Here is a 23,888-nt window from a genome sequence, read left to right on the forward strand (position 1 = left end):
TCACCTTTAATCTACACAACAGCTCTGCAGGATAAGGACCATTTCTCCTCCCATTTTACAGATGAGGAAATAGAGGCACAGAGAGGTTAAGGAACTCGCCCAAGGTCACACAGCTAATAGGAGGCAGAGCCAGCATGTGACTCAGGTCTGACTGTCCCTGGAGCAGAGTTTCTCAGGCCTTGTTATCTGCCCCCTGCCCCACACAGAGCCTACTTAAACTTTTTTTTCCCAATCACTTGAAACTTTAATACCACAAATATTCTGTGTAACTATTTATGTAGACCAATATGTATATTTGTGCTTCATTCCTAAAATGAATAAGAACTTTTTGCCCCTGCCCCCCCCATGGCCCCAAGAACCAACTTTTGCCTACTTGGGGACAATATCATCATCGAGAATGGTCTAGCATCTAAATCTTTTTTTTTTTTTTTAAGATTTTATTTATTTATTTGAGAGAGAGAGAATGAGAGAGAACACAAGAGAGGGGATAGGGTCAGAGGGCAAAGCAGACTCCCTGCCTAGCAGGGAGCCCGATGCGGGACTCGATCCCAGGACTCCAGGATCATGACCTGAGCCGAAGGCAGTCGCTTAACCAACTGAGCCACCCAGGTGCCCGAGAATGGTCTAGCATCTAGACCAAAGCTGCTCAATAGGAAATGCAAGCCATATTTGTAGTTTAAAATTTTCTAGCAGCCGCATTAAAGAAATTTTAATAACGTAATTTAGCCAATGCATCTAAAAATTGCCCTTTCTAAGTATTATCATTATACGTCATCAATGTAAAAATTGTTCATGAGAAATTCTACATCCTTTGTTATCATACTAAGCCTTTGAAATCTGCGCAGTAGTCACAATCCAGCCCAGCCGTATTTCAAATGCTCAACAGCCGTGTAAAGCTCACGGCTACCATAGTGGGCAGCATTCTAACCACCCTGCTGAAGCAATATTGTTTCTCTTTCCCAGAACCTTAAAAATTAAGTTTGAGAGATTTTCTCCATCCAAGGAACCCAGACCCCTGCACCATCTCTGTCACTCACTCCCCCTCCTAGCCAGTGGGTTCCACTTACTATGTTCTCAGGGCGTACTGTGGATGAGACATGCTAAGATGCTTTCAAGGAGCCACAAACAGGAGTAAGAACTGGCTTCTACCTGGGCAGCTTATAATCTAAATTGGGGAGCGGAGGGGAGTGAAAAACGTGCCAGACTCTTCTGTACACATGGCCTTGAGGCTTCCCATCCATTTCCTGATGGTCCTCATGCTCACCCTAGAAGAGGGGGGAGGGAGTCCTGTTATTTCCAGCCCCTTTTATGGATGAAGAAACTGAGGCTGGAGAGCATATGGGTCTTGCCCAGGGCCCATCTATGGGACTTGGCTAACCCAGGTCGGGACACAGGAGGTGTCAGCAAAGCGACAGGAAGGCTTTTAGGAAAGAAGGGGGCAGACTCGGAGAATGGCTTTGGGAGGGGTGGGGTTAATGAATGAATGATGGAGGTTTCATGGGAAGGAAGAAGGACACAAGGGTGTCAAGGATAAAGAAGGACCGGGTGTATCTGCAGGGAGTGAATGAGCAATGTGAGGATTCCTAGCAGAAGGCACAGCACCTTGAGCCTTTAAGAGGCAGAGATTCTGGGCACTGAGATGTCGCAGCACGTACCCGTGCGTGAGGCACTGCATGAGAAGGGTCCACGTCCAATCATCTAGCCATGGAAAAGCACCCAATGCCCAAACCCACGGGCCATAATGCCAGTGGAATCCAACTTCCCAAAATATTTACCAGAAGGCTCTGGGCACCAGACTCCATTCTGTAAACTTGGATGCCATTCCAAAGCCAAACCAATAGATCTCCTGGAGAACAAGATAAACTCTCCCTCACATTCTAAATAACGAAAGGGAGGTGAGGAAGAGAACGACATCAATCAACCCTCTCCAACCGCCCAACTTAAAAGGGATGATGGTCAGCAGCAAGAAAGGGGCAAGGATGCTGTCTCCTTATCAGGCGCATGACTGCCCCAGACACAAACAAAACTTTTGGCAGGCGTTCTTCTTCCACATCGAGGGGGGAAGGGGAGAACAAAGTCTCCATCCACAAAGGTCAAACCCATCCTCCTTGAGTACGATCAAGCCAACATCGTCTCCCCTGATTTCCAGGTGAGAACAGTCCCTTCCATGAACTGAAATACTGACCAGCTCAAGGAATGAGGCCCATAAATCTCCAATGGGCTGGGGTGGCCCAGATCTCAAATCCCTCACGACTGCACTATCAGACCAGGAGTCTCTGTTCGGGGCCTGCTGCACTTGAGAGCACTATAGCAAAGGAAGTGGCATGATGAGCGGCTTCTGGAATGTGGACTGGAGGAAGGCCGGTCTCCCTGCCTCAAGTCATCACCGTGGACACCACGGATCCAGTAAACGAGGAAATGCTGAGCCTGGGTAGTCCCACTTCATCCTCACAAGCCCAGGTTACACGGGACCCAGAGTCACACGCCTGGTTGATGGCACGGACCGCTCTGACCTAGGCCTACTTCTCTCCAGCCCGGGGCCTCACACACTGGCATGCCACCCCACGGTCTCCCCCTCTCTGCCACGCACCCCCAGGCCCAAAATCCAGCTCTGACCACTGCCCTTCCCTGCTCTGTGACTTTAGGCTTCCTTCTGCCTGTGTAACAAGCCCAAAATCCCCAGAGGAGGGTTAAGAGAAGGTGGGTGCATGCCCGGGAGCCCCCCAGACCCCTGCACCATCTCTGTCACTCACTCCCAATTCCATGAATGCAGCCCAGCCCCTCACACGGCCTGTCGGAGAAGCGGGCTTCCTAGCATAATATTTTCCTCCCACAGAACAGGAGAATAAAGGGCTCTTTGCTTGTCTCCTGAAATAACTGGCTCTCACCATAAAGCAATCTTCTGCCCAGTAAAAATATTTCTGTAAAACTGGGAAACTCTATCTGTGGTTCCTTCTCTGAAAGTCAAAAATCTTGGAGAGCAAAACATGGCAGGGGCAGACTATATGACAAGCTCATGAAGTCATGTCTACCCAGACGTTCCCTCCTTAACACTGTGATTAATTTGCTGTTAACCACAGGGACTTTGTGTCTTAATACTCTCAAAGCAGAGCACCAGTTCGCGTTTCTACAGAACAATACCCACCACCTCAGACCTGGTGTCCAGCCCGGCTGGCAGCGGAGCCCCCAGCTGGGGCTTCGCTGAGATCGGGGAACTCCTTCAAGCCCCGGAACGCACAGGTGAGCCGTCACCTATGACCCGTCCTTGGCCAGACAGGAGACACGGTTGTGAAAATAAGTGAGGGGTGTCCGAAGATCAGAACGTAAAGGTACCCACGATCACCCCAAACTAACCCCAAGACACCTGCATGAGTCACGGGAGCCTCCTGGGCCTTAGTTTTCCCAAATGGAAATAGAGGTGAATCGCCCCAGCAACTCCTCAGCAAACAAAGATGTTCTCTCTGAACTTCTTCGTCCACCAGACAGAAACCAAGCCCCTTCCAGGTGCTGTGTTGGGCCCCCAAGAGATGTGAGTGAGTTTCCCGGGCATCTTCCAGAACCTACCAGCAGCTCTGGAGGCCTTACTGAGCTACCGAGCATGTTTACTGAGTGCTTACTGCATGCTAAGCCTTAAGTTGCTCCATGCACTATTTCCTTTAATCCTCGAAACAACTCCGAGAGGTGGGTACTTCTTTTTTCTCACTTTACAAGTGACGAAATTAAGACCCAACGTCAATACAGTCAACATGGTTCCCTATAAACCCACATCCAAAGGCCAGGCCCAAAGATCTGTGGCCCCTGGAATTAGAAGAAGATCCACGTGGGAAATAATAATAATGATAATGAAGTTAAAAACAAAAAAGCCGGGTGGCTCAGTCGTTAAGCATCTGCCTTCGGCTCAGGTCATGATCCCGGGGTCCTGGGATCGAGCCTCGCATCGGGCTCCCTGCTCGGCGGGGAGCCTGCTTCTCCCTTTCCTGCTCCCCCTGCTTGTGTTCCCTCTCTTGCTGTCTCTCTCTCTGTGTCAAATAAATGAAATCTTCAAAAAAACAAAACAAAACAAAAAAGCCATACAAAATAAGGCAGAGGTTCTTAACTGGGAAGCTAATGGGTGCCCTGAAACTGGAGTTAAAGGCATGAGAGCCTTTAGTTGAAGAGAAGGACACCATCAGATTTAGCAGATTCCCAAAAGGGTCTTGTTATCTACTCCCTGAAGGTTAAGATCATCATCACTAAGAAGCTAGGAGCTTGAAAGGAAGGCTGTGACCCATGTGGGCTGCGTGGAGGAGGGGACAAACCACCAGGGCTCTTCTGAGATCCAGTGGCAAGGAGTGGCTGTCCCTAGAGAGTCAGCTGACTGTCGGCTGCGCTGTCCCCACCCACATCCACCAGCTGCTGACAGGAGCCACAGTCAGTGAGTTGAACCCCAGGGGCCAGGGAGGACACAGATGCTGGCCCCCTCCCTCCAGTGTGCCTTCTGCAGCTTTCTCCTCACAGGTGCTTTTTCTCTGGGGAACTGCCCACCCTCTCCCCTGAAGCCCCTTGAGGTTTGGAACTGATCCCAGCCCCACTCCAGGATGACCATGTTGACCCAGGACCATCAGAAGCGGAGGGATTTGTTCTGTGATGGGCACGTGACCCAAGTCAAAACGATGGCAGCTCAGCTTGGGATCTGGCTAAACCACTCCCTTCCAGGCTGGAACAGCAGTCCGGACCACTGGGTGCCAAGCAGCCACCACCTGGGGAGAGCCTGTGCCTGAAAACAAAGCCAACCCCAAAGAAAGCAGAGCTGAAGGCACAGACCGCCGGCCTGGGATGGAGTTGGAGCTCTGGGATCCAGCGTACCTGAATTCAATTCACCCTCGGAACTTGCCGGTGATACAGGCCAATAACACGCCTTTGTATGAAACAGTGGGGATGGGTTGAAAACCCAAGGGATCCTGACTAATCCACACCAAGAAAGGTCGCACTTACTTAACCACAACACCCAGCCTGAACCCACAGCCCTCCCGCATTCTGCAGACACCAGGCCAGGGGAGAAACTCTGGCTTTGCCAGAAAAGCAGTAGAACCACCCCTGGAGATGACATCAGGGTGTGCCGTGTGTGCTGGAGCTGGGGTATGCATGCAGAAGAAGAGCTATAGAAATGTACACCGTTGATCTAGGGTAGACTAGAGGCACAAGGCCCAAAGTCACCTCGCTGCCCAACAATAGGGAATCAGTGCAGTCAATTATGGTCCATCCTTAGAATGGAAGGCTTGAGAGCCTTGAAAGGCAGTAAGATTCAATGTACTGATAAGGACTGATTTCCAAGATGCACTGTTAACAAAGCAAGATGCAGAACCAGATTATGACTGAAGGGAACACAAAGTCTCTATCACTTTTTCATGATTCCCCACCTCAAATCCATTTTCAATTAACCTACAGATACCAGTCCAATTGGCCTAGAGGGCTCCTGCTGTCTGAGCGGGGATAAGGGTGCACATACCCACAGAGCAAGGCGGGATGCACCGGAAGAACCAGAAACAGCAGGTGCCCGGGGAGAGGGGCGCTGGGAGGCCAGCGGCAGTGTGGCAAGGAGGCTTCCTTTTCTTTACATAACCTTTAGTACTATTTTGAATGTCTTTATTTTTATTTTTTACCGTGCATTACTTCATTTACGAAAAGGAGAAAGGTGAGGACCCTTTTGAAAAGGCAGAGGAGGGCGCCTGGGTGGCTCAGTTGGTTAAGCGACTGCCTTCGGCTCAGGTCATGATCCTGGAGTCCCTGGATCGAGTCCCGCATCGGGCTCCCTGCTCAGCAGGGAGTCTGCTTCTCCCTCTGACCCTCCTCCCTCTCATGCTCTCTGTCTCTCATTGTCTCTCTTGCAGCAAATAAATAAAATCTTAAGAAAAAAAATTTTTTTAAAAATGTCTACAATATAATGTTTACCTGGGAACAAAAGTCACTTACTAATCTGTAAATATGTATGAATTGAATCTTGAAATGAAAATGCAAAAACATAGGGGCCCCTGGGTGGCTCAGTCAGTTGGACTGACTCTTGATTTCAGCTCAGGTCCTGATCTCAGGGTCATGGGATCAAACCCCATGTCGGGCTCCACAGTCAGCGAGGAATCTGCTTGAGGTTCTCTCTCTCCCTCTGCCTCTCCGCACCCTCGTATGTTCGAGCTCTCTCTCTCTCAAATAAACAAATAAATTAAAAAAAAAAAAAAAGGAAAGGGTGCCTGGGTGGCTCAGTTGTTAAGCGTCTGCCTTCGGCTCAGGTCATGATCCCGGGGTCCTGGGATCGAGCCCCACATCAGGCTCCTTGCTCAGCAGGAAGCCTGCTTCTCCCTCTCCCGCTCCCCCTGCTTGTGTTCCCTCTCTCTTGCTGTGTCTCCCTCTGTCAAATAAATAAATAAAATCTTAAAAAAAATTTTTTTTAATTTGAAAAAAAGGAAAGAAAATGCAAAAACATAGACATTAATAGAAGAAAGATTTGAAGGAAATATCCCAAATGTTTACTGTGGCTATCTATCAGGTGACAGGTTTATGAATGATTTTTATTTTGTTTATACTTTTCTGTATTTCCAAGTTTTATATAATAAATGCCTATCACTTTTACAATTAGAGAACACATTAACAAGCAGGTGTTCGCTGAGGGGATGGGGTGTCTGGTTAAAGGAGAGAGGGCTGGAAGAGCAGGTTGGAACCCCACTGTGAAGGGCAAGGGAGTTTGAATTCAGTTCTGAAAGAAGTGGGGAGGTCGGGCGCCTGGGTGGCTCAGTTGGTTAAGCGACTGCCTTCGGCTCAGGTCGTGATCCTGGAGTCCCGGGATCGAGTCCCGCATCGGGCTCCCTGCTCAGCGGGGAGTCTGCTTCTCCCTCTGACCCTCCTCCCTCTCATGCTCTCTCTCTCTCATTCTCTCTGTCTCAAATAAATAAATAAAATCTTTAAAAAAAAAAAAGAAAGAAAGAAAGAAAAGGCAGGGGAGACCGAGAAGAGGCTCTCTTTGAGGGCTTAGGGAGTGGAGGGACAGGACCTGACTTCCTGCTCCTCTGGGGTCACGCGCCCACGGACCAAGCTGCTAGCCCCTCTCAGCCCCAGCTACGCGGCAAGTGTTCCTTGAGCACCTGCCATGTGCCGAGCTGTGCAAAAGTCCCCGAGGATGCCGTGGTGAGCCACACAGAACTGGCCCCGTGGACTCTGCCATCCGGCCTCTGTTCCCCCATCGTATTAGTGCTGGCCCTGGCCAGCTTTCTCTAAGTATTAAATGCCTGACCAAAGGAGGGCTTTGCAGACCATAAAGCCCTGGCTCTTCCTCCTGGAGAAAAGCTGGCCCAGGAGCGGGTTGTGCCTCCAAGTTCAGGGCCAAAGGGACAGGTCCTCACCCAAGAACCCCAGAAGCAAGATGGCAAGCAGGCCCCTCCCAAGGTTAAGAAGGCTGGGAAGGCCTGATCTGTGACACCAGGAGAAGGTGCTCCAAGCCACCCCCCTGGAAGGACCCCACGATCCTTCCCATCACTGACATAGCGGTGGCCGGTGGGGCTGCCTGCCTCCAAGCTGGAGGGAAGTCATGCCTCCAAGGAGCGGGGTCTGGAAAGACCCCAAGAAGGGTTTCACCAGGGCTTTCCACCAGCACCTGCTGCAGATAACTCCCTTGAGTTATGTCCCGCTCAGGATGGGGGTTAGCCTGATGCGTCACAGCACTGGATCTTTCCCGTTGGTCCAGAGCTGTGCAACCCATGAGGCAGTTCCTCAGTCCCAGAGGCCACATCCCAAGTGCTCAAGAGCCACAGGCGGCTAATGATGCCCCTGTTGGACAGTGCGGACACAGAGCATTGTCATCATCACAGAAAGTTCTCTCGGACAGCGCTCGTCTCGAGGTCCTTTTAACGTCTCCTTCCTTCCGGTTACAAAACGAGAGTCCTGGCAGGTCTTGAAAGAAAGGCCAGGTATCCACAACTGTCAGTAAAGATCGAAATCCACTTGTAGGTTTAAGACGCCACAGCCACGGGGAAATGCACCGAAGCAGACAGAACCATTGACTGAGCTGATCGTGAGTCAGGGACTGCGCCGGCTTCTCCACGGGGCCGCTCCCGTGGGCAGCGCCGTCCCTGCCTCAGCCCTCACCTTCCGGCCCCTCCCCGACAGCCTTTCCAAAGTGTCCAGGCAGGACAGGCATCACCCAATACAGAGAGCTCCAATTAGAGAGCATCCCGGGGGGAGAGGGCCCCCAAGGGCTCTGCATCTGAGACAGCACGCGGGAGGTTCTGATGCAGGTGGTCCTCGCTGTACCCTGTGCCCTTCCCCACCCCCACACCCCCCTCCAGCCACTGTCTTCTCTCTCCACCCCCTCCAGCAAAGCCTTTCCATAGATCTCCTGCACACGCGATCCACTTCTCATCTCTCATTCTCTTCTAAAACCTATGGGCTTTTTGAAAAATACAAAAGTATCCATGCTCATTGGACGGGGGAAAAAAAAAAGTCAAACAATGTAGAAACATCTAATGTGAAAAGTGAAACTCCTTCTCTCCTCACCACCTCCCACCACTCCAATCCTCAGGGAAGCAGCCTTTGACAGTGTATCCTTCCAGATCTTTCTCTGTGCACCTGCAAATATATAGACATGGGCCTGAATAGACTTTTGTATCCTGCAAAAAACCGGGACCACGTTATACTTCTGTTTTGCTCTCGCTTTGCTCATTCAATAGCATTTCAGGGCCTCCTTCCCGTCAGCCCACTGCCCACCCTCACTCGCCCTGGTTTCACAAGTCACAGAGAGATTCGAGACACGGCCACCCCATGTTTGTTAGCTGTCTCCTAGTGATGGATATTTGAGTTGTTACACATTTTTCATTCTTCCAAATAATGCAGCCGTGGATGTTCCTACACGTGAGCAGAGCACATATTTGCAAGGCTCCCTCAGTCCCTTCATGACGCAGGCCCGTCCCGCCTTTGCTGTCATCCCACCAAGACAACTCCTGCCACATCCCGCTGTAAGCACCAGGATCCCATATGCATCGGACACCTTGCAGCCCCTTTTCCGACTCAGCCGCAGGTTCTCTCCAGGAGGCCATCCTCTCTGCTAGACTACCTTGATGGCGCCCAATAAATGCCACCTCCCGGTATTTATGCCCCCGTGTAGTCCCTTCCCCTGAACCTGGCCTCGACTTGTGACCTGCTTTAACATTGAGAATGTGGCATTGCCAATTCCAGGCCTAAGCCTTCAGGAGGCCTGGCAGTTTCCACTTCTGCACTCCCAGGAAGGCAGCCACCAAGTAGGGAGCCAGCTTACCCTGAGACCACCATACTCTGAGGCGGCCCAAGTTAACCATGTGATGAGGCCGCGTGGAAGAGGACCGAGGCCCCAGGCTGGGGGTTCCCCAGTTCCCCAAGTGGAACTCTTGGCCCCTGGCTGTTCGAGCCACGCCAGCTATGCCACGTGAAGCCACAGACAAGTTGCCCCTGCCAAGCCCAACCCAAATTGCATAATGTTAAGCAAATCATAAAAGAATTAAGTCACTAAATTTTGGAGTAATTTGTTACACAGCAAAAGAGAACCCAAGCACCCTCCTTTTCTTCAGTGTATCTGGAGATGCAGAGGCGAAGGCCACGAGAGGTCACATTAGCTACCTAATAGCCAAGCCGGGGCCACCCCCAGCTCAGGATACCCAACACAGTACTCTGTCCAGTCCCCAAAGATTCAGCCACGTGTTTTTCCAGGAGGCAGTTGCTGCTCAGAGGTTGGTTCTCAAGTGAGAGGGCTTGGGGACACACAAAGGACTCCTCATTCTCTTCATGCCCAAAGCAAAGGGAGTAGGTGGGCAAGAAAGCACCCCCAGCCATCCTGGGAGAATCTGTCGTGACCAAATAGTCAACAAACCAAAAGGCCCTGAGGTTAAGAAAGAAAACTTCGGCACAGAGAGGTTAGGGAACTTGCCCAAGGTCACACAGCTAGTGAGCAGCAGAGCTGGGGTTTGAAAGCAAGCATTCAGGCTCAGAGCCTGCACTGATAACCAAACATCAGTGTTTTCCAACACCTCAACCCGCAGTAAGAATTACATTTTAGAATGGGCCTCTATATATACGGATTTGGGTACAGATGTGTAGGTAGATATCCATAGATCTAGACTGATCAATCTATTATCTATAGACATGAATATCCATGCCTATAAACTAAGCAAAAAGTCACGCAAAGCAATATTTCCTCTTACTTTAGGCAATGTCCTCTCTCGTTTTTATTCTACTTCTTTTTTTTTTTTAATGACGGTCACTAAATTGATTTCATGAGTGACGAATGGGATTAAAACATATGGTTGAAGGTGGAAAAAAAAAAAAATCTCATCTATAATGATGGAAGACAACTCTAAAATCAGATTAACCTGAATTTGAATCTTGCTGGAGCAAGATTCTACTTCCAAGTCAAGTGACTTTGGGCAAGGAGGTAGACTCCTTTAGTGCCTTAGTTTCTCCAGTGGTAAAAGGAGGATAGTAAGAGCACCTGCCTTCTAACGGTGCTGCGAGCGCTGAGCAGTATGGGCCACACGTGGCTCAGGGCCTGGCGTGCTGCAGATGGCTCGGCGTGGGGCGCGGAACAGAGTGGACACTTAGTAGCCACACTGAGGCTGCAGCCATAGAACACTGAAAAACAAGGCACGAACAAGACCGAACGAGGCACGAACAAGACCGATCGAGGTACCAGGCTCCTTTGAATATCCAGGGCAGGGGAATAAAGGCGTCTCCCAGTGCCCATTGAAAACACAACTTCATTCTTGGTCTGTAGCATTTTCTTCATCATCTTTTTGCTTTTGAAGTCTCTCTAGATCACTGGGGGAAAGACGAGTAAAGTAACAGGGTCAAGGTCAAAAACTGTCCTGCAACAAGGCTCCCTCGGGAAGCCAGGTGGGGCATGGCCATGGCACCCCAAAGCAGCAGTCCCAAACCCACTCAGTGGGGCCACCGCAAGCCCATGCCTCTGTGTGCGGGGCCTGCCAGCCTGCGTGGCCTTCTGGAATTAGAAAAACACCCTTGGGCCTGAGCCCATTTGGGAGGCTCTGGTCTTCCCCAGCCCTCACCTGTGGCCTGAGGGTTGCCAGGCCAGCCCTGCTAACAGGGCCCCTTTATGCTCTGCCCTGGCCTCTTTGGGGCCCCAGATCAGTACTCAAGGCCAGGGGGTTTGGGCAGCACATGGCGGGCCAGCCAATCAGCTCCATGCCTTCTCCCCTTACCTCCCATCCAGCCAGAAAGGAGAGTGGGCAGACATCACTAAAAAAATCAAATCACCTGCAGTGGGTGGACCAGGACTCGTGGTGGATTGTGACATATACCAGACCCCCCTCTCTCCGCCCAACCCCAGGCAATGCCTACCCGCCTCTGCTGGAATATGCTTTTCCGTCCTAACATCTCAGAGCCTGGAGTCCGGTCTTGGGTCAGACACTCAGGAGGCAGTTGAAGATTTTCTGCACTGATCACAGACTTTGCACTTCCCTCTGTCTGAGATGTCCCTTTCCTTAGCCGGCTACTTATTCTTTGGGTCGCAGCAACTTAAATGTCACACCCCAGTCCACAGTCGAACCTCCCTTACTCTCCCACCACAGCCTGCTCTTTTCCTCATCACGTTTAGCATGCATCTGGCTGATCATTAGCAAGCTGTAAGAGGAGAGACATCTGCTTTACTCTCCCTGATTGGCTGAGAGGAACTCATTTCCCACTGAGAACACTCCATGAGCTAGGAACCAAGATTCTACCCATTCCACAGATGTGGAAACTGAGGATCAGAGAGGAGCCCCCCAGCTGGGGAGACATGCAGCTGGGAGTCAGGAGTCAGACCCAGGAAGTCTGATTCCTTAAGCCACGCCTCTGACACCTGCTCTGTGTGCACACGGGGGCCTCAGCACAACGGGGCCCGAACCCAAAGGCGGGTCTAACGGAGGTTAAGAGAACCGATGCAAGATGCTAGATGCAAGCTCGAAGTATGGACGAGTGCTGTCCACAAAGTGGCCCAACCCACATCTCTCCCTGTTTACCCCACCTGCCCCTCCCACAGTGTCCTGCCCAACCGAAAAATGCTGTCCCTGACTTCCCAGCCCCCAGGCTTCCCTGGGGCTGCTCCCTCTGCTCAGAGGCAGCCTGAGTCTGGCTCTCCCTAGCTGGGCCTGACACTTCCATTTGCTGAGCCCGTCTCTCATCCGCACAACATGGGGGAACAACACACGGAAAAACCGCACGTAAAGCATGAGGCCGCTTTCGTACTCACGTGTATGTACTATTACCACTGACACACTCGTCCCCCACCAAAATCTCATCTCACAAGCCAGGGCACAACAGGCCAAACCGAGCTGCCTGGGTCCACCCAAAGAAAGTATTTTCTAAAAGTGTTATTTGGTTGATGACAATTTTTCTTTTAATTAGAATGATTTCACATAAAAATCCAGATGGCTGGATTCTCTTAATGATCAGATGTGGCAACACCAGGGCCACGTTCCCACTCGGCAACCACTGGCTGGGGCTGAGCGGGGATGCCCCCTTGAGACAGGACGTGTGCCCCCAGGGGCCCCCAGTCCCCACCCCTCCTGTGTGTCTCCCACCCAGCCCACTACGTTCCTTAATATGACTTCCCTGGCCCTTTAAACTCTGACCATCCTTCAGAGCCTCCTCACACACCACCTCCTTCAAGAAGTCCTCCCCAAATCTCCATAGCCTGGTGTCTCTTGTGGCTTTATAACCTTAATAGTTCACTTGTACTGAGCACGCACTTCTGTGCCAGGCAGTTATAACCATTTTACAGTTTGAATCCCCACAACCACCTTGTGAAGCAGGTCCCATTACCACCCCCGCTTTACAGATGAGGGAACCGAGGCCCAGAGTTGATTCTTCTATTGGCCTCCCCACCCCCATCCATTCCCCGCCCTCCTCTATGCTGCTCTGTGCCCCGGGAAGCTGACCCCCTTAGACCAATTTGCTGAAGCTTCCTGGTCTCTGGCTTCCAGCTTAGGCCAATGGGAGGCCCTGGCAGGAAACCCGAGGATGCAAGCAGAGAGAGGTTGGGGTATGTCTCTCCACCCCCGACTCCCTCTGCACTGTGTCTCTGACTATGGTTCATCTTCCATATCTAGAGCTCCTGCCTGGCTTTTTCCCTGCCTCAGCTGTGGTTTCTACAGGGATCCGAATCTAAAATACCCAACATTTCCTCCCCTGCCCTTTCTGCCCTGGGATGGTAACACCCCCCTGCCTTTGCCAGGGGCCAAGCACTCCATGGGTGCCTCAACACCCCGTGAAGGTGCTGTAACCCTTCCCACAGCTTCACAAGTTAGCTTCCATTAGTTTAAACTGTCTAGAGTACAGGGCCCTGGCTGACACAGAGATTAGATACTATGCCCAAGGTCCCACAGTCAGAAAATGGTGCCGCCAGGATTCGAACCCAGGATATCGGGCTCCAGAGTCCTTACTCTTTAACCATCACACTATGCTGCCTTATGTCCTGTTCTCCTTCTCTGGGTCCTTCATCTGCTGGTAGCCTCCTCAAGGGCCCCCCGGGTGACCCCCAAGAGTCAAGTGCTGTGCCTGGATTGATGCAGACATTCCAGAATCTCTCACTGAGCCCAGAAGACATAGTTACTTGATTCCTCTTTATCCTCCAGAGTATTTTTACAACTGAGAGCCCGTCCCCACATTCCTTCTTTCTGGGCATGAGAGCTCCCCCACTTCTGCCCTGCTGGCCCCTCACATAGGGCTTGCCACTCATCTTCCCTCTAGACAAAGACCAAGGTCCATAACATGGCTGAGAAGGCCCCCAAGCCCAGACTGTGACCCCTCCTCGGCCAAATGAACTTCAATCAGCATCTCAAACAAACTGCCCCTTTCACTACAGGGCTTTCTCACACACTGCTAGTCCACCTAGCAGACACTCATGGTGCCATTACACACCCCCCCCTCCCCCTGCCTTGCTCCCCACCACCCCTTCCCCAACTCACCTTTGGGCTGAAATCACAGCTCCTCCAAGACCACCTCTGACCCAAGGCCAGTTGGCACCCCCTGCTCTAGACTGTCAGAGCCCCCAGAGTGTCCTCCAGCATTCCCCTAACATTGTCTTCATTGCTCAGTGTCCACCTTCCTAAATTATGAGCCAATCTAACATGAATATTGATGCAAAAATCCAAAGCGAAAGATTAGCAAATCAAATACAGCAACATTTTAAAATAGCAATGTCTCATGATGAAGAAGGATGGTGTTTAGGAATACAAAGAAAGTTGAACACTAGGAAATCTAGTGATGTCGATCATGCACATAATCATTTGTTACATTAGCAAAGGATGACAACAGCCCAACAGCATTTGACAAAATTCAGTAATTATTCCCGGTTTCAAAAATAGTAGCAAGCCTGGGGTTGAAGAAAGCTTTCTTAACTAGATAAGCAACCAACTATTATTAAATAGTATGGGAGAGTCTAACCAATGCAATAAGATAAGAAAAACGGATGAGAGGCAAAGATGAACGTTTAGTCCCACTAAACTCTAAGTTCGGTGAGGCCGTATGCTTCCTAGTTTCCACACCATCCTAAGCACACGCAAATATCTGTGGAATGCACAGCCACCCAGATGGGGTCTGAACCCCATTCAGTGTTCTCAAAGCACCCCAGTACTCCTCCTTTGAGCTACATATCACAACTTAAATTGTGTCCTTTGTTTTTAAAAATACTTCTATTTTCCTACTAGAGCATAAACTCCATGAACACAAGTGGCATGCTCTACTGGCAGAGTAAATGGATACCTGGCCTAAAATAGGTACTCAACATCTCTCACACTGATGCAGGAAGGACTATCTGTGGACTTGAATAAAATGCATTAGTTGCTAAGTTATAATAAGTGATTTTATCCTACTTCTCAGCTGGAAAAACCCGAGGCCCAGAGAAGGGAGGAGATGCCACACCACTGTGAAGCCCCCCTCTGGGACCCTGGGGTCCTCTGAAAGGCATCAGCCACACACAATGCCACGCACACAGGGTGCTGCCCACATGGCTCAGCAAGTACAGAAAGTGAAGCCCAGACCGATTCCTCTAAACAAACGCACACGCAGGGCACACCCGGGTGGGCAGAGCCGCCTTTCTGGGGCTAGGGATGACCCATGGAGGGACCTGAGCCTTCCTCGCAAAGCCCTGTGACTGCTGCCTACATGGATAAACAGCCCCCTCTGCTTCCCCGTGACGTTATCAAAGAATTACTTATGTCTCTGGAAATGCTTGTTTGGAAAAGGTTCTCCACCCCACCTGGGCTTGGCAAGAGGGGCAGCATCCTCAGGCCTGCCCTTCAGGGAGTGATCAGGCTTTTCCCCCAGCCCCTGAGGGCTCTCGGCCATTCTTCATACGAAGAATCTGAAGCCAGCCATAAAGAAGCAGGCAGCCTCCCAGGATAAACGGAGCACGGTGACATCAAAGACCGCCTTCCAGATTAAACAACTGAGGCCTTCAGCTCTCTCTGGCGTTTCTTCCAGGATATTCTGGGCTCCTGCCTCAGTTCTCCCTCAGATGGAATGGCAGATATTTTGTTTGTGAGAGTCTGAATTTTTTCCTTCCTCGGGGAGAGGGGGAGAGGGAGGAGGAGAGGGGAAGGGAGGGTGGGGGGAGAGAGTGAGCGAGAGGAAGAGAAAGAATGTCTGTGAGAGACAAGAGCCACAAAAAGAACATGTGTGAGCGAAAAAGAAAGGGAAGTCAGGGAGGCAGCCGGAAGCGCCTGCTTTGGAATCCAACAAGCGACCTAAAAATTCCAAAAGTTTCTAAACCAAAGCACACTGTGAACCCACAGCCAGGGAGGGAGGCTACAGAGCCCCCAAGCCGGGATGGGTGGGGTGCCTGGCTCCCAGTGCTAGCAGACCCCTTCGTGGGCACTGGCCCCTTGACCAGAGGGTCCCTTGGCACTCCTTTTTCTCAGACACATCAGGTAAACCAAGGCAAGGGGTCCTCTTCCCTCAGGCACAGGCTCACAACGGTTCTCTGGGGTTGGCTTGTCACTGCCTCTTATCCCCTCGTCCTTGGGGTGCCTCTCTCTGCCTTGAGCAACCAATCCAATCCCACCCCTCAGGCCCCCCATATCCCACCACAGCTGGGCTTCTGGCCCTCCAGTCGACCCCCCCCCCCCACAGGAAAGCAGGGGCCAGTGATCCATCCAAACAGCTGGAGTTGTGCCTCCAAGGCCCCAAGTCCATGACATGCCACATCCATCGGCTCTAAGGCGCATGCTGCTGACTGGGGCAGCAGCTGACTACCCCCCACCCCTGCTCCTCCACCCCGCACACCTGTCCAGGGGACAGGTAGCTCGAACATGCCACAAGCCACTAATGCGCAGGGCTTTTCAGAAAGCCTGAGCTCCAGGAGAGCTTTGCAGGTCCCACAGGCTGCAAGCCACTCGGAGTCCACCCTCCCGGCGCAACCAGCACCCAGTTCCCAGGGACATGGCAAGCCTGGGGCCTCCCACAGCTATTCCGTGCACGAATACCAACTCTCTCCTCCCATACCCTCTTCCTCACAGCCTCTCAGGTCTCTGCTTCAATGCCACCTTCACGCAGCTTCTCCTGAGTGCTACTGTCCATTAATGTGCCTGTAAGTACTGATTTGTCTCCTTTATTAGATTGGAAGCCATGGGAGGGCAGGGACCACATCTCGTTTATGTACCACTGTGTCCTTGATACCTGGTCCAGCTAAGGAGTTCTTAGGAATAACAATTCATTATTGATCATAATTAATAGCTGAGTACCTGAAAGCAAAGGCCTGATCCCACTCTTCCATCTGCCTGAGGAAGAGGATCTGGGAGAGAATGAGGCAGGGATGGTGGCCTAATCTATCTTCATTCATTCATTCAGCAAATACATCATGAGTGTCCACCATGTGCCCTGGGGCTACCACAAGGAAGATGTATTCCTCTCAAAAAGTGATTCTTTCATTGCTGACGTTCGGTGTAGCTGTTTTAAGCCCTCATAGGGATAGTTTGTTCCCTGCGGGTGGTACCGGAGTTTCCCGGGGCTAGGAGTCCTCTCTGCCCAGCCGTGGCCCACCCTCTCCGCTCACTCCGGCTATCCCCACTGGGTGAGGGGATGCACCATTCCCCCAAGTTCTAGGACCCCAGGAGACATGCCATGCTTGCTTCCTGGTTCAGCCTCTCCCGGGGTTTATTACAGTCTGTATAAAACGCAAATGTGCAGGGGCTGTTCCTGAATTCCAGGGACTAGAACACGCATGGCCCTGACTTGGGGGAACTTCTCTCCCAAAGAAGAAAAGTTCCAAAGGTAGGAAGAGATGCTCCTCGAAGTCTCCCAGAGACCACATCACAGAGATTCATTAAAGCCTTCAGAATATGACACCCTTGCCCACCACCTGCCCTCCTGAGGGACCCAGCCCTACTGGAAACCAGAAGCCCCACCTGGCACTTTGCCCAGCTCAGGCCTCCCCATTCTTCCCCCCTACCTCCCACCCCCGGGGGTAGAGAAAGCTGCCAGGTGGGACTAAGAAGCTGGTCCTGGGTGCCATGGGCAGAGGAGACCCTCCATGGAAAACCCAAAGATGCCAGCAAGCAGAGGCCCAGATACCTCCCCCAGCCTCAAAGCAAATCATCTTTTAATTCTGAAAACACCAAATATTTAATTTATGCTTTACCTCAAATGTCAAGTCTACCTCCCGGCACATAGCTTTGAAAGCACGTAAGGAGGCCTAACGCTTTCCATATGGTGAAAACATGGGGCCTTTTAATTGTGCCAACTGGTATCATTCAAGGGTGATTCCCCTGGAATCCGGCAACTGGGGCAGCAGCTGGGCCAACAGCCAGCCTCCAACCTCATCACCCAGCCCCGCACGGCCCCGCGGGCTCCGACGCAGCCTGCGCCCTCCCCATCTTCCCCAAGTATCAAAATGCACTAGGTGCCCCCTAATCAAATTACCAGCCTGCCTGGCGGCCACCTTCAACCCACAAACAGGCTTGCCGGCACCGCAGCTCTCGGCCTGCCTCTTAAGGCAGATCTGCCATAAAAGAACAAAAGGGCCAAACCCGGGGTTGGGGGGGTGGGGGGGCCAGGAATTGCTGGTCCTACACATTCATGTCCACGCACGCAGGTACACACCTCGGGAGCACAGTGCACCCAGGCTCCGCTTGTCCAGGGGTTCACCATCAGCCTTCCTGTGTCTGCTACACAGCTCCATCCCTCTACCAAGTTTTTTCTTTCACCCATTATATTATATTACGTTTTCCAGACCCGGTATTCACAATTGGTGTTCTTTTGTAACCGCCTGCTAGTTTTGTGTTTACCTCTCCTTCTTTATCTCTCTGAGATTATTAGGCTTATTTAAACTTCTAAGTGTTTAGCGCACTGTTGTCTGGCTTATAGATCGTTCGTGTCATTGTTCTCTCACTGTACTTGGCCCCGTCACCATCTCTCATTAGTTTTCTCCTCTGAGCTCATGATTCCTTGAAGCCTCGCCCTTAGCCCATTGTCCATCCAAGTGCATCTACAACGGATGGTGGGGCAGGGGAGGGAGGAGACTTCTGGATTCCTAATCCGCGTTCCCATCTCTGCCCCACCAGTGCCTCAGCAAACCTCCTGGTACCCTTCTCCCTTTTGAACTCTTTTTCCAAGAGTCACATGCCATAACCCGGCCAGGGATGAGAATGTTATTATACCCATTTTGCAGATGAGCTCAGGTAAAACAGCTTATACAAGGTGGCAAGCTACAGTGGCAGAGCCTGGCCTCATTTATTTTTGTACTCAGGATGGCAGGCTTAGGTTAGCGCCAGCAAGATCACCCTCTCCCGTCCCAGGACCTTCCAAGCAACTGGGACCCACCCTAAACGCTTACAAAGCTACTGAGGCCCGGCCAGGAAGGAAGAGGGCAAGCAGGGGCCCCTCCTGCTCCTGCCTGCCCCACCACCCGCCTCTTCCCAAAGTACTCAGCAGCTGGTCAGCATGCTGCCTCTCTGGAAATGAGTAAGGGAGGCACCCCCCGGGCAGATGCTCTTGCATAGACCTTTGCCACTCATGGCCCCTGTTTTCTAGAAAGTGCTCCAGAAAGAGAGAAAGACAGAGTCCACATCAGCCAGCTGGCAACTTTATAGGGTTATGAGGAGGAGTAAGACAATGTAAGCAAAGTGCTTGACATACACAGGCACTTAATAAATAATAATGTTCATTGCAATAATAATAATGCTAGTTGGGTGAACCACTAATGTGCTTCCAGCCACCTTAGTGAAAGGCCGCGTGGAGTGGAGACAGAGACCATCCCCACGCCAGGCCTGGGGCTGGTGGGGGGACCTCTGCCAGCCCCTGGAATCCAGCAGACCTTGGAGCCCACACCCTACATCCTGATGATCTAACGGAAGAACCTGCTGCCACCCTTTCTGCGCCACTGGGAATCAGGGAAACTAAACGAGGCAGGAGGTTGCCCACTGCTGTCTCATTCACTATTCCTCCATGTCTCCCAAACTTTGGACATTCCATTTCCCTAGTCACAGTTTTGACCACTTCTACTTAGTATTTTGCTCGGAATCAACTTTCACCGCTCTCTTTCAATTTAGCTTCGTCCTAAGTGATACTATCCGTGAAATCATGGGTTTTATGTCCTAGTTACTATCTTTTCTGGTAGCAGAAATGCTTGCCTATTAAGATAACAAACATTCCTCCAGGTACCACCTGAAATCACTGCACACACCCCCACCGTGCAGCCCCCGACCTTGCGCTTCCCCTGACCTCTCCCAGGTTGGGCTCGCCATCCCCCCCGCCCCCTGCAGATTCGGTGGCTGGGCCAGGGCTGGTAGGAACCCCAGTGTCGGGGCACCTGGGTGGCTCAGTTGGTTAAGAGACTGCCTTCAGCTCAGGTCATGATCCTGGAGTCCCGGGATCGAGTCCCGCATCGGGCTCCCTGCTCGGCGGGGGGTCTGCTTCTCCCTCTGATCCTCTTCCCTCTTGTGCTCTCTGTCTCTCATTCTCTCTCTCTCAAATAAATAAATAAAATCTTTAAAAAAAAAAAAGGAACCCCAGTGTCCGGGTCCCAGTCACCAAAGCAGAACTCCCCAGGAAGCAGAGGTTCCCTCCCCTTAATACCTTGGATGGCAGTGCTGACCCTCCACTACCCAACATATGTCACGCGGCTGGCTCTGTGTCTCACATCTTCAAAAGTGCTTTGAACAAACATTAATGACCCCTCAGTGTTTCTCTGAGAGAGGGGGCGAGGAAGGGAGGGGGCAAGCACCACCCCATGCTGTCCTCAGCTGGGGGAATAAACCAGGCAACAAAATTCCATGACTTCACCAAAGCCACAGACTTAAGCTGGGCCCCCTCCCCACCCTCCCTCATTTCCCCCAATGGCAACTTTTACTGGCTCACATTCCTCTTGCTAGGAATACTACTATTTAATTAAAAACGACAGACTTTTGTTTTCCTCTCTTTCCTTCCTCCTCCCTCCCATCCTCCAGGACTGGATGCCAAGGAGACCCACCAAAAACATGCGGGTAACATTCGTTATGGCTTTGAAGATAAAAGTCAATTGAAGTAAGCCCTCGCTGTATTTCAAGTTTCCCCTAAAGCATGGAGCAAGCTGCCTGGCAGTTGAGGAAAGGAAAAAAAAAAGGGGGGGGGGGACTGCAAATAAATGTCATTCTGCAGGAATACTTTGTAAAAATAAACAGGCTGAAAAAACCCAAAACTTGATTAATGGAAATCCACTCAGTTGGCCTCTGTCTTGAGCTGCAAATGCATTTGTTCATATGGCTAAATCGGATCATTTTCACTGGGCTTTAAATAAGTAAGTAGATCAAAAACTATAAATGGTGGGGGAAGAAAGGGAAGTTTGTAGTTCTGTTTCTAAAGGGCCTCAACCGCAGTGCCCCCCACCCACCCAGTTTTGACCTTTACTGGGGGACAGCAGCTCCAATTCCAGCCCAGCCAAGAGATGAAGAAAAATGGAGAAGAGAAAGCCCCCCAGCTAAGCAAGGCAGTGGGAGGAGGAGATGGGGGCTTTTCCCAGATGCAGAGATTATTGCATACGTGCACAAGAGGGGACTTTATCCCCAGGCTCACTTCCCAACACCGGCCCCTGCAACTGAGCTGCAACCAGCCCAGGTGCCACGGCCCCAAAACACACACACACACACACACACATACACACACACACCCCACACACATCTGAAAACTCCACAGGCCCCTCCCTAGCCCATGGACAAGACCAAAGAACTAACCAGACCTGAGACTCAGTCTGTTCCCCTCTAAGTTTAAAAAAAAAAAAAAATTAAATGTCACATCAAAAAGTTGATTCATCCTTTGATCCTTGGCTTGCTCGAGTTCCACGCAGACCATCTGAAAGCCCCGTGCAGAGTTCCAGAGCTCCTAGGACATCTGTGAGCACCAGTCCCAGGCCAAGAGCTGGGGCTGGACTCACTCACTTCCCTGTCACATCAACTGCTCCCCCAGGAATAACTCCAACTCAGGGTGGGCCCTGGCTGCAGCAGCAGGAGACCCTCTCTCTCCCTGTGGGCCAAGTGAAGGGGTACCAGGTCTCAGTGCCCCCTAAGCTCTGCTACCTTAATCACAGCCTCTTCTACTGGGGTTCCTGGGCAGATGGTACTGATGAATGCCACAGACACTTAGAATACATTTGGAGGCCAGCACAGTCCCGCCCTCCAACCCAGACACCCCTCGATGCCTTCCCTGTCTTCCTAGCAACGCCCCTCCAAATCTACCTTTGAATGCTGACCGCAGAAACAAGGTAGAAGTCAGAGCAGGCCCCCAAATCCCTCCAGCACACACAAGCTTCCCCACAGACTGGACCCGCACCACCTCCCCAGCTAGGACTTTTCTCTCCCCAGACAGCCCTCTACCCCCAGCCAGACAGGAGACTGACACCTGAGCCACCTCTAAGATTCCCCAAGACATGGGGGTACCAGTGGTTTTGGTGGAGCAGGGGCAGCTGCAAAGGGACTTTCTGGACTTAGAAGCTGTGCCAAGAGGGTGCTAAAAGTTGAGGTGGGTAAGGAGACCCGTCTCTGGGGCTAAAATGTAGGTGGGGATCGTACCCGGGTTCCTCTGCCAACGGTGCCCGCCACCTGCGGCTGTCGGGGTCCAGAGCTGCCGCCTGGACAGCGCTGCCTCCCGATCCACTCCTCGATGCCCTTCCGGGCCCAGGCGGCGCTCACGGCGAAGCTGTCACCTGGGGCGGGGAAGACACGGAGCCCCTGAGTCTGGCCCCTGGGCCGAAAGTTACCCGAGAGAGGAGGGAAAGAGTGGGCTCGGCAGAGGCAGCGGGGCCAGGAGGGGGTTGAGCGCCGGGGCACAATCCGAGGGAGAGGGACGCAGGTAATTGGGAGAAAGGGGTTCAGCGAAGCCCCAGGAGCAGAGACCCAGAGGGGAGCGCATAAGGGGGAGCAGCACCCCGGAAAAGGGGTCTGGGGATCAGAAGAGCGAGCGCCAGAGGCCAGGACGGCAGAGGAGAGGGGTGAGGGTCAGAGGACGGGTGCAGTGAGCACGGGATGAGGGGAAGTGGAAAACTGAGGGTCAGGAGAGGGGCGCAGTGGGCGCAAAGCCCACAGCTCGGGAGAAGGGGCTGAGGGCCGGAAACAGAGGGGCAGGATCTTGAGGGAAGGGGCTTAGGAGTCTGAAGAGGGGGGCGCAGTGAGCGCGGAGGGCGGGGACCGCAAAAGGAGGGGTTGGGGGTCAGAAGAGAGAGCACAGGACGGCGAGGAGGGGGTAGGTGGGACAGAAAAAGGGGCGCGAAGGCTGCTCCCGGAGCGGGTCTGTGGGACTGGTGGCCAGAGTTGGGGGTGGGGGTGGCCCTGGTAATAAGATCCCGCGGGCTAGGCCATTCCGCCGCGGTCCGCGGTGCTTCCCCGTCCATCCCCCCGGTCCGTGCCCCGCGCGCCCCTACCTTCCGGGCTCTCCCTGCGCTTGCACACGGCGGCTGCAGGCACATCGCGCGCGGCGGCGGCGGCGGCGGCGGCGGCGGCGGCGGGAGCCGGAAAGAAAGGAGAGGCAGAGAGTTAGCAATCGCGGGGGCGAGGGCGGCCGGGGCCAGGGGGCCGGCGCGCGGGCGGGGACACTGACCCGGCTTGGAGTGAAGTTTCCCCATGCTGCGGGCGCGGCGGGCGGGGCCGTCCCTAAGCCATGCGCCCGGCCCGCGGGGCCCGCGGCTCGCCGCGCCTCGCCTCGCTCTCCTCCTCCCGGAGCAACCCCGAGCCGAGCGGAGCCCGAGCGGCGCCGGGACGCGCTCCTGCCGCCGTCGCCGCGGCCCGACTGACGCCCGGGCGCGCCGAGCCCCCAGCCCGCCGCCGCGGCCCGCGCCTCCCCGCGCGCCCATTGGCCGGGCGCGGCGCATCAAAGGCGAGGCGGGCCGCGGAGGGGGCGGGAGGGGGCGGGGCGGGGGCGGGACGGCGGGGCGGAGCCAGGCGCCGCGGGGCCGACACAGCGCCCCCTTCCAGGCTGAGGTCTTCAGCCCCGCGCCGGGGGCCGCGGGGCCGACAGGTCGAGGGACCTGGGGTCGGTGACCCGGGGACCCGAGGGGAGAAAGGGCCTCTGGCCAGTGGGCGTATCGGACCAGACACCCTCCCGAGTCCGGTCTGCTCTAGAACAACCGCTGCCCTCGCTAACAGTACTGCGCCTTCCCTCGGCTCTATTTTTCCTCGAAGAGGGCCGGGCAGGACTCAGTGGCTCCAATTTACAGGTGATGTGACTGAGGTCGGGGGAGGAGACGCGGCTGCGGCGCTGAGGTCGGCTGCGCGCCGGCTGCGCTGCCCCTTCCCGATCTTACCACGACCTGCTTTTGGCGCAAAGTGTTCGCTTATTACTCGCCCCATGCTCCCACTCCGCCCCTCTACGTTTTGATTTAGGATCCAAGAGGAGCCCCCACCGCGCCTCGAGCCGGTTGTTGGCCCAGCTCACTG

General features: G+C 53.0%; 1 protein-coding gene across 1 annotated transcript in view; it reads right to left on the reverse strand.

Moving 5' to 3' along the window:
• NKD1 (NKD inhibitor of WNT signaling pathway 1) overlaps positions 1-23,218 on the reverse strand; it is an 85,594-nt gene extending 62,376 nt beyond the window's left edge. Inside the window, exons 1-3 of the mRNA XM_045891145.3 lie at positions 23,053-23,218; positions 22,877-22,909; positions 22,029-22,162 (exon numbers count right to left, since the gene is read on the reverse strand). Coding sequence (XP_045747101.1) covers positions 22,029-22,162; positions 22,877-22,909; positions 23,053-23,077 — 192 coding nt within the window. The 5' untranslated portion in view covers positions 23,078-23,218. The remainder of the gene's footprint in view (positions 1-22,028; positions 22,163-22,876; positions 22,910-23,052) is intronic.
• Between the last annotated feature and the right edge of the window lie 670 nt (positions 23,219-23,888).

This window comes from Mirounga angustirostris, unplaced genomic scaffold (assembly GCF_029215605.1).
Source record: "Mirounga angustirostris isolate CCGP_5_RB_7025 unplaced genomic scaffold, mMirAng1.0.hap1 SCAF_16, whole genome shotgun sequence".
Classification (NCBI taxonomy): Eukaryota; Metazoa; Chordata; class Mammalia; order Carnivora; family Phocidae; genus Mirounga; species Mirounga angustirostris.